This window comes from Rosa rugosa, chromosome 6 (assembly GCF_958449725.1).
Source record: "Rosa rugosa chromosome 6, drRosRugo1.1, whole genome shotgun sequence".
NCBI classification, from domain to species: Eukaryota; Viridiplantae; Streptophyta; class Magnoliopsida; order Rosales; family Rosaceae; genus Rosa; species Rosa rugosa.
In genome coordinates this window covers 24,201,266-24,212,881 of record NC_084825.1, presented here as the reverse complement: position 1 = coordinate 24,212,881, position 11,616 = coordinate 24,201,266, and the positions used below count along the sequence as shown (strand labels likewise).

General features: G+C 38.5%; 1 protein-coding gene across 1 annotated transcript; it reads left to right on the top strand.

Annotated features, from left to right (window-relative positions):
- Positions 1-642: 642 nt before the first annotated feature.
- LOC133716441 (pentatricopeptide repeat-containing protein At5g65560-like) lies at positions 643-1,802 on the top strand. The gene is made up of 2 exons (XM_062143152.1): positions 643-1,231; positions 1,318-1,802. Exons 1-2 carry the CDS (start codon positions 643-645, stop codon positions 1,800-1,802), a joined length of 1,074 nt encoding a protein of 357 aa, XP_061999136.1.
- Positions 1,803-11,616: the final 9,814 nt, after the last annotated feature.

The window sequence follows — 11,616 nt, the reverse complement described above, 5'->3', positions numbered from 1 at the left end:
ATTTTATAAACAACCGTCAAAATTTGACATTGTAAAATACGAGGGCCAAAATTGCGAACATTACAAAACATGAGGAATGAAATTGCAAGGACCAAAGTAGCCATTTGACCAAAACGCAGGGACCAAAATTGCAATCGACCAAACTAGGAATCTTATTGTTGAAGCCTGGAAGCGCGTATTGTCTTCCATTGAAATTTGTACTTGTCTTGCTGCTTGGTGTTCCTGCAGAGCAATCATCAGGGAAAGGTCAATTAGCTTTTCTTCTTCTTCTGTTATCTCATTGTCTTCTTTTTCTTTGGAAACTCAATCTAGACTGATTTGCGTTATTGATGAAAAAATCTCACACAGTAGCTACTGGTTAAGTTATTTTTGTGCTAAATAGAAAAGCTAACTTCCATTTCTATGATTTTTTCTACACTGGATTCTAGTTTAATGTTTGTTACAAACTTGAATGATTTGGGTAGCTTTCCTTTTGTACAGTTAGTTCTGAATCAAGCTCTGATTTGTGTTGTTTCACATTTACTTTCTGCTTCAACTAAACTAGCTACAGAGCATAACCAAATCAATGGCTGACACCCAACCCACGTGAAGTTGACAAGTAAAGAAGAACTCAGGGAACATGGAATGAAGATTTTTAGAGATATGACCAAAGACTGTGAGGACAATAAGTTGAGAAAACGATTTGACATGGTTGGGGACTACGATGCCCTTAATGCAAGTGCTATTCATCTTTTCAATTCTATGGCAGATTCCGGCTTCCTTGATGAAGCAAGAGAGCTCTTCAAGCCACTTGCTGATCAAGCCACGATGCCGGAAGTGGCAGTCTTCACCATGGCCATTGTGGTCTACGCCTGTGCTGGCAAGACCATGGATGCTCTCAAGGTCCACCAGCATGACATGATAGCCACTGGTGTCACCCCTGCCTCCTACACGTACACCGTACTTATCTCCAGACTTGCACAAGACTTCTCCAATTTGGATTTCGTCGGGTATGCGAAGAAGCATTTCCTTGAAATGTTGGATAGGGGGATGAAGCCCCGTTCTCAAACTTACACGAAAGTTATGAATGCCATTGCCTACCAAGAGCCGGTGGAGGAGGCCAAGGGGTTCCTTGAACAGAGAAAGGCCAAGGGGTTCAGCACTTACCACAATGGTTTTCGATACAAAGATGGCCACCTCACTGAAGCAATGCAGGTGATCCACATGTGTATTGATCTCGTCCACAGCAATGGTATGTGCAAAAATTTGTCCAGAAATCGCGCGCTTGCCCTAAGAACCTCATTGAACTGTCAATCAAGATGCACAGTGCTTTGCTAGAGGATGGAAATGTGGATGAGGCCACGGAGTTCTATAACACCATTGAACAGAAGGGCATAGAGCCCATAGTCCTAATCCACACCTCTGTTATTGAAGCCTACCTCAAGTTTTGCAAGACCAAGGGTGCTCTGGAGGCATTCCTGGCCATGTTAGCTGCTGGGGTTGCTCCCAACTCCTACACTTACACAGTTTTAATCGAGGGACTCGCTGCTGACCGCAACTTCTTTGGAGATGCTAAGAAGTACTTGCTTGAGATGATGGACAAGGGGAAGCGGCCCAATGCAGCTACCTACACTGCGGTGATAGAGGGTTTTGCAAGGCAGGAAGGCAGGGCAGCTGAGGATGAAGGCAAAGAGTTTGTGGAGGTGATGATGGGTAAGGGGTTTGTGCCTAATGCAAAGGCAATGAGGGAGGTTTTAAAGGGGAAACCGACATCTGTTATTCGAAGGGTCATGAATATTGTCCATTCCAAGTTGAAAGGCTGATTCTTTGCTTCATTGAGGTTATGCTAGTAGCTTCAAGATTAGGTGGTTTCATATATGGTGAGAGTACGTAGAAAATCATGTAGGATTGGGTTTGGTGCTGTTCTTTATGATTTTGAATGTGACATTTGTAAAACCATAGTTACATGCTCACAACATATGCACAACAATCATAATAGGATTAAGGCTTACCTTCAGCAATAACAGTCATGGATTCCATCTTATGCAACTGCTTAACTCGATCACTGAATATAGTCTTCTGTTACTTACCAACTTGCTTCTCAATGGACAGAACTTATGCAATAGTCGTGGTAGTAATCAGGGACCAATTCATCTGTATATATATGAGACTTAAACCTCAAGAAGCTTCCCATTAAAGCATTCCTTGTCGGTTTAGGTTTCACTATTAGATTCCTAATGTATCACAACTTATAGCCTTTCTTGTCGACTAAGCAATGGATTACTATCCTTAATGAATTGATACACTATTCATTAAGTTACTAGTATTGATTTACTGTTTGTATCCATGTTAAACTAGGATTGATATTAAGCTAATCATCAATTACTTTATGATGATATGTGTTATGTCCATATTTGATCTTACAATCTCCCCCTTGGACTCACACATATCATGCTCGATGATTTGCACCAGAGAACATCAAAACCTACTTAACTTACTGAAGTGCGCGCCAGATAACAAACTCAAATCGAAAATCCATTCCAACATGGTCAGATCACAGTTACTTATGCAGAGCAAGAAACAGTATACATTTTAACAAAAATGCAGAGTTTCAAAACCACTAACACAAGCTTCTGCAATCTACATATGTTCAACCAGAAGTGATACAATATATGTTAATGTGTATCAACAAGTAAACATATATTAGGTCCTACTTTATGTTTCTAAAACCAGAAACTCAAGCAAATTCACTGAACACTGATGGCTTAAAAAATATTGCTTGAACCTTAACATCATGCTTCACATGATTTAAGTCATCTGATAGCAAGTATGATATTCAAAACAAGATGATAATTTCCAAAATAAAACAATAAAGCTGCAGCAAAATCATAACTGGAAATACCTCAAAAGTTTATTGATAATAATAAAATCTGTCATTACAAACAAGTTGTGATAAATAAAGTCAAAAGATCACAACTAAAAATACAAGAACTCAAAAACCTTAGAAATTTAAATTGCTCCAACTGGATTAACTCTCTACTGAACCTAAGCATCTAGACTAGCTAAAACTCCAATGTTGGCTGTATGCTTCTGGAATGCTGCTACTGACAATGCCTTGGTGAAGGGGTCTGCTAGCTGTGAATTCGTGTCAATGCTCAAAACAGCTATCTCACCATGCTTAACCCTTTCTCTAACACTGTAATACTTTAAATCAATATGCTTAGAATTATTTGATCTTTTACTGTTCTTGCTAAAGAAAACTGCAGCTTCATTATCGCAATAAATCACAAGTGTGTCTGCCACAATGTGACTTAACACTTTGGTCTGCATCAAGAAATTCCTGATCCAAAGTCCTTCACACACAGTTTCATATACTGCAATAAATTCAGCTTGCATGGTGGAGGTTGAAACTAGAGTTTGCTTCATGGTTTTCCAAGCAACTGCACCTCCTGCTAGCATATACACGTATCCACAAGTTGACTTCTTGGAGTCTGGATAATTCCCTGCGAAATCAGAATCTGAAAATCCAACGAGGTTCAGATCCTCCACTTGCCTATAAACTAGCATGTGACTTTTAGTTTTCTGCAGGTATCTCAACACTTTCTTCCCAGCTACCCAATGTTCATGGCTTGGATTAGACTGAAATCTTGATAAAATCCCTACTGCAAAAGACAAGTCTGGCCTAGTGCAGACTTGTGCATACATGAGACTTCCTACAAGTCTAGCATAAGGCTTTGACTCCATATTTTCTTTCACAACATCACTTTTGGAACTTTGCTTCTTGGTTAGTTTATCTCCTTTGGACATGGGGACTTCTCCAGTTGCACACTTCTCCATACCAAATCTCTTCAAAACTTTGGTAATATAATTCTGTTGAGACAAACCAAGTAGTCTCTGTGCTCTATCTCTTTTAATCTCAATGCCTAGTACATAGGATGCTTCTCCTAAGTCTTTCATGTCAAAATTCTTTGACAGAAAGCTCTTGGTGTCTTTAAGCAGTTTAATGTTACTGCTAGCCAAAAGTATATCATCAACATAAAGTACTAGGAAAATAAAATTGTTCCCAACTGTCTTCAAGTAAACACACTCATCAACAAGATTCTCTGTAAATCCAAAAGTAGAAATCACAGAATCAAATTTCTTGTACCACTGTCTAGAAGCTTGTTTAAGGCCATAAATTGATTTTCTTAACCTGCATACTAAGTTTTCACTTCCAGCTTGCACAAAACCTTCTGGCTGCTTCATATAAATCACTTCATCTAGTTCACCATTCAAAAAGGCTGTCTTAACATCCATTTGGTGTAGCTCCATATCAAAGTGAGCAACTAAAGCCATGATTATTCTAAATGAGTCTTTTGTAGAAACTGGAGAAAAAGTCTCAGTAAAGTCAATGCCCTCCTTCTGTGTAAAACCCTTGGCAACTAATCTTGCTTTGTGTCTCTCTATATTGCCATTTGCATCTCTTTTGGTTTTGAAAACCCATTTACAACCTATAGGTTTCTGATTTGGGTCAGGTTCAACTAATTCCCAAACTGCATTTTGACTCATGGAATTAATTTCTGCTTCCATTGCTAGCTGCCATTGATGAGATTCACTACTTTCAATGGCCTGGTTAAATGTAGTTGGATCATTGTCCTCTGCACAATCTATTTCAATTTCTGCTTCTTGCAGATAAACAATGTAGTCACTATCTTCCCCCCCATAAGTTGGTTTTCTTGCTCGCTGTGATCTTCTAGGCTGAGGGTTGTCAGTTACGTGGTCAGTTACCTGACCAGTGACAGTTACTTGGTCAGTTACATGGTCAGTGACATGACCAGTGACAGGTACTTGACCAGTTACTTGGTCAATGACATGACTAGTTACAGGTACTCGACCAGTGACTTGGTCAGATACTTGACCAGTTACATGGTCAGTGACTTGTCCAGTGACAGTTACTCGGTCAGTGACATGGTCAGTTGCTTGACTAGTTATAGGTACGTGATCAGTTACTTGGTCAGTTACTCGACCAGTGACTTGATCAGTTACTTCTTGTTCTAAAGGCAATGCTACGCTTATATTCTCATCCGACACAATTTCCTCAAAATCTGAGGATAAATCCTCAAGGTTTGTATTGTGAACTTTTTCACTTAGAAACTTTACTTGATGTGTTTCAAAAATTCTAGGTGAATGATAAGCAGAATATAATTTATAGCCTTTAGATTTATCTGGATAACCTATAAAATAGCAACTAACTGTCTTAGGATCAAGTTTATTCAAGCTTGGATTATAAATCCTAGCTTCTGCATGACATCCCCAAACATGGCAGTGATGAAGACTAGGTTTTCTGCCACACCAAAGCTCAAAAGCAGTATTTTCTATGGCTTTGCTAGGTGTTCTGTTGCAAATATAATTTGCAGTTTTTAAAGCCTCACCCCACAGAAATTTAGGCAAACCTGTTGTACACATCATGCATCTAACCATGTTCAAAAGAGTCCTATTCTTTCTCTCTGCAACACCATTCTGTTGTGGGTTATAGGGTGTTGTATATTGAGCTTTAATTCCATTGTCTTGTAAAAACAAGGCAAATGGACCCTTTTGTTGGCCGGATTCAGTGTACTTGCCATAGAACTCACCTCCTCTATCTGATCTTACTGTTTTGATTTTCTTTTCTAGTTGATTTTCTACTTCAGACTTAAAGATTTGAAAGGCTTTCAATGCTTGTGCCTTTTCTGAAAGTAGATAAATATAACTGTATCTAGAAAAGTCATCAATGAATGTGATAAAATACACATTTCCACAGATAGTTTGATGCCTAAATGGTCCACATATATCAGTGTGTATGAGTTCTAATAAATTTTGGCTTCTATATGCAGTCTTCTTTCTAGTATTAGTTATTTTTCCCTTAAAGCATTCAACACAGTCTGTTAGATCAGAAAAATCAAGTTCATTTAGGATGTTGTTTTTCACCAAAATTTTCAGTCTCTCTTTTGAAACATGGCCGAGTCTTCTATGCCATAAAAATGCAGACTTTTCATTTAGTTTGGTTCTTTTAACACCTGTTAAAGTGCTAGTACTGTTAGTGTTATTTTCAACAAGTAAAATTTCTTGTTGAGCCATTGAACAATTTAACTGTAAATAATCATTCATAATAACACCAGAACCAATTTGAACAGAATTTTTAGAAATAAGAATTCCATTACTATCCATAACAAGTCTACAACCAGATTTTACTAAAAGAGAAACTGAAACCAAATTCCTTCTCATGGAAGGTACATAAAAAACATTGTCCAGAACTAATAATTTTCCTAATCCTAAATCGAGCTTTAAGGTTCCAATAGCCTTGACTGCTACTCTCATGCCATTTCCTACACACAGGTTCACTTCATCACTTTTTGGGATTCTCCTCCTTATGAATCCCTGCAAAGAATTAGTAATATGAATAGGTGAGCCTGAATCTATCCACCAAGACTGTGGTTCAACATTTATAAGATTAATTTCTAAGGAAAAAACTGTATTAGAAAAAATCTTACCCTTTTTGGCTAACCAGTTCTTATAGCCAGTGCAGTCCTTTTTCATGTGTCCTACTCTTTTGCAAAAGTAGCACTTGAACCTGAATGGCCTGTTTTCCTTGGCCACTACAGCTGTTGAACTCTTAGTTATGGCTTTGGTAGGCTTGAGCTTATTCTGGGGCTTTTTCCTTTTAGGCTTCTCAATGAGGTTAATGGTTGTAGCAGGTTCCTTTTCTTCCTTGATCCTAGATTCCTCATCCACACAGATGGATATAAGTTCATCTAGAGTCCAGTTTCCCTTTTGAGAGTTGTAACTGGTCCTAAGATGACTAAAACTGTTAGGCAAGGAATGTAGTGCATAATGCACTACTTGCTCATCCCTAACCCCCATTAAGAGTTCCCTGAGTCTGCCATTTATATTGATCATCTTCATAATATGTTCTCTAACTCCCCCTGAACCCATGTACTTCAAATCATGAAACTCCTTGGTTAGCCTAGCTGCTTCTGCTTTTTCACTTTCTTTAAACTTAGCACCTATGAGTTCCAGAAAATCTGATGCTAGCTCAGGCTCTTCTATACTTCCCCTGACAGTCTTAGACATAGATGTTCTGATGAGGTTCTTAGCCATTCTATTGGATCTATGCCACTTCTTGTAAAGGTCAGTATCTTTCTTGGTGCTCTTTTCATTTAACTCTTCAGGCTTATCCTCAGTAAAGCAGTAGTCTATGTTCTCATGCATTCCCATATAATTTTCCACAGAGTCTAGCCAAGCTCTATAGTTGGTTCCAGTTAACATCAAGACACTGTTCAAGTTCATGTAAGAGTTACCTAAGGAGCAAAACAAAAATTTGAGTGAGTTCTCAGTTTGTAAAGAAAATATGTTTAAGTTTTCTGTGTTTTATTTAGCTTTAAGTAACCAAAACAAGAACATAGAGAAAACCTAAACACCATACTTGCATTCATGTCAGTCCATAACAAAAACAATATTAAGCATCACTTTTGAGCAGAAACTTAATATCCTGGAGTTCTTTATCAATATGCCATGTTCAATGAAAACAAGTTATCCAAAGAAATTTATCCACATCTTTAGACAGAAGAAAAATTTCTAAGTATCCGAATTTATTTTCATCAAGCATGCATACTGCTGTTTTGTATTCTAAAACCACACTTGACCACTTCTTTGGAAGATAAAATTGAAGCGTAGTTTTAAAACACAAAACACAATTTCAGTTTTGTTACTCGATCAGATACAGTTACTTGGTCAGTTACTTGACCAGTTACACGTACCTGATCAATGTTTTCTGCCAACATCAATGAAGGATGCTTTGTGCATCATAATCACTTGTGCCAACAGAAAACCACAAAACATATGAGCTCTTTTACTTTACATTCTATCCAGATTCATCCTTGTAAGAAAATTAAGCTCTTGTATCTGTCAACTTTAACGTGTAAACAAAATCTGGGAGATTTCTGTTCTTCATACAATTTTACACAATCACAGATACAATACCATATCATCAATCAATTCAACATGCATATTCAAGCATAACCAAAATTGATTCGATTCCAAGAAACCACAGAACAATCAAGAAATTGTAAATTTCATCCGGTCACCATCTACTCTAGCCTAACGCACGCCGGGAATGCAACTAGGGTTCTTGGGCACAATCAAAACTTAATTATCATGCTATGAATCGAAAACAATTTTCACAGAAAAACCTGTTTTTGCTTTTTCCCCAATTTGCTGCTAAAAAAATCATAGCGGAAGCGTGAATTTTATAATTAACCAGATGCAGCAGTCGACTTAAGTAACTTACCTTGATCAGGTACCTGACCAGTTACTTGGTCAGTTACCTGGTCAGTTACTTACTTGGTCAGATACCTGACCAGTTACATGACCAGTGACTTGGTCAGTAACCTGATCAATTACTTGACCCGTAAAGCAAAAAACTCTTAAAAAATTTTATGTTTGTTTTCAAAACCCTAAAACGATTTTTCATATTTGTGAGCCTATGCTCTGATACCAATTGTAAAACCATAGTTACATGCTCACAACATATGCACAACAATCATAATAGGATTAAGGCTTACCTTCAGCAATAACAGTCATGGATTCCATCTTATGCAACTGCTTAACTCGATCACTGAATATAGTCTTCTGTTACTTACCAACTTGCTTCTCAATGGACAGAACTTATGCAATAGTCGTGGTAGTAATCAGGGACCAATTCATCTGTATATATATGAGACTTAAACCTCAAGAAGCTTCCCATTAAAGCATTCCTTGTCGGTTTAGGTTTCACTATTAGATTCCTAATGTATCACAACTTATAGCCTTTCTTGTCGACTAAGCAATGGATTACTATCCTTAATGAATTGATACACTATTCATTAAGTTACTAGTATTGATTTACTGTTTGTATCCATGTTAAACTAGGATTGATATTAAGCTAATCATCAATTACTTTATGATGATATGTGTTATGTCCATATTTGATCTTACAACATTGAAATACTGATCCATTGCTTGAGGCTATGTTAGCAGCTTCAGGATTAGGTGCTTTCATATATGGGGAGCTAGTAAGAGTGGAAAATCATGTAGCATAGGTTTTAATTAGGGATTTTGTGCTATTCTCCATCAGTTTGAATGAAACATTGTAGTGTGAATGCTGAAACTGAAGTGGATAATCATGTAAGATAGGGTTTCAATATTTTGTGATGTTCTCTCTGTTTGTTCATGTTGACATTGAAAGTAGTATATGGTGCTAATTCCTTTATTTTCTGTTTCGTTTACGATGGTTTTCTGCAATATTGGTTATTGTTATTTTTTCTCAACTTTTTTGCCCCATGAAATTATCTGCTTTTGAACAGATTTCCCCCTCCCCCTCATTTTTTTTTTTTTTTTGAGGAAAGGAAATTCATTGAACTAGCGATAGAAATCGCTCATGAGGGCATCCCAATGGGGAGCATACAAAGGCCAAGAAAGACTTAACCCTAGAGCTAAAGTAGAACAAATTAGAAGGTGTACTACACCAATAACTTGTCCATGTACAATAGAACATTGCTCTGAAACACTTATAGGAAACCTAGCAGAAACTAAAGGTAAATCCTCAGCCTCCTCAAGATAATTACCAACAATATAACTATTGTCACGACCTTGAGATTTGTAGATCAAACCATCAGAATCTGCAATCTGAGCATGCAAGAAATCGGTCAACCAATCAAATCTAGACTCGTCCCAGCCTAAAACACACTGCTCGCCAAGGCACACAATTGTGGTACTCACAGCGTGAATGTACTGAGACTCTTTATAGAATATAGAAACGAACAGTTTACCAGAAAGTAAAACCAGCATCCCCAGCGAAAAGAAAACATGAGAATTGAACAACATCATCGCATCTCCTGGGTCCCAAATCCACCCCCTGGAGAGGTTAAGCCCATTGAATGGATTCTAATCTGATCCCAACAGCAACCCAAAGCCTTTGCTAGATTTGATCTGGACACCCAACTTCTGTTTGGCATCCAATCACACCATCTCCACGCGGCCATCAGCACTGACCGCGTCTGCATCTCCGACGTAGCCGCACTGAACGTCGCAGTGGTCAACCACCACTCTAGCCGACCACCAAACCCCATCACGACACACAACATATCCTCCGTCGTCATCCTCACGTGTGCAAAACCCCACACCACTACCATCACCATCAATGACATAGCTGCAAGGAAACAGCGAAGCCACCATCTAGGACCCGGATCCCAGAGCCATATTAGATCCCTTGAGCTGACAACCCTGCCCAAACAGCGATCAACGCTCTCTTGGATCCATCTGATCGTCTGTCGAATTGATGGTATAAGGGCAGTGCGCTACCCTTTGTCGCGGTCACGGTGGACTTGCGTACAGGACCTCCACCGATCTTCCCCAGATTTGGGGCACAACCCCCTTCAGCAAGAGCAAGCGAGGCTGCAAAGCTCACTGTTACCGCATCAATGGAGGCCACAGTCAATGAGAAAGTAGACGAGAAGAGGAGGGGACGAAGCAATTGTTGAGGGAGGCAAGAAGGCCGTAGACAAACTAGGGTTGAGAGAAAAACTCTCCTAGGGTTTGCAGGATTCCCCCTCCCCCTCATTGTGAGAACAGTTTTTTTTTTTTAATACAACCAATTCCATGTAGATTGGGAGAGCTGATACATCAACTTTAAATGATAAAGAGTTATCACATGGGAAATCATGGTTCTTTGAAGCTTGATCATGTGAACAGCATGAAACTAGAGGGAATAATAACATCTTGTTCTTCAAGTAAAATGTACCTCGTATTGTGGCAAACATGGTCTCGCTGGAGTAGTATCTGCTAATGACATCAAGTTCCATGACATGCAGGTTAGATTTTGCATAATTTATTCACAGATTTTGCAGAAAAGTATTAACTTTGTCAAAAGCATTCTTTTTTCTCTGCCATACAAGTCGATTAGTTTGGTTGATAAGTTTTTTCTTTTTGTGTAGCTTGGAGTATATGAAGTAACTATTATCTGCAGCCAAGCACTGTCGCTTTAGAGGTATATGCATTGCGACATCAAAGCATCAAATATTTTGTAATGATCGAGTAATAAGTTGGGAGATTTTGGATTGGCAAATGTTGTAAATATGACTAACAAGCAACCACCAACAACTTAGTGGCATAACCTTGTGGTAGTGTCCTCCTGAACTTCTTATGGGGCCAGTAAACACTACAAGAAAAAACATGTTTAACAACATGCAATTCACGTTGTCAATCACTTTTGACAACGTTTGGCGCATGTTGTAGATGCCAGAGTCATTAAAAGTCCACGAGTCCTTAACATCGCGCTTTGCACGTTGTCGAAAAGAGGCGAAGCATGTTGTTGTAATCATTCAACAATGAGCCATGCACGTTGTCATAAATTTTCGACAACGTTTCAAGCGCATGTTGTAAGTTTTAACAACACTCTCAGCATGTTGTCTTTAGTTTTCGACAGCATACATGGTATGTTGTCATATTACTGGATACGTTGTTATAAAATTTCAGTACATATTATTGCACCCAATTTGCTGGGCTATGCTTTCCTGTACCTCTATAAACATTCACCATTACTTAAACACATTCACATGCCAATATTAGTACACACTAACCATG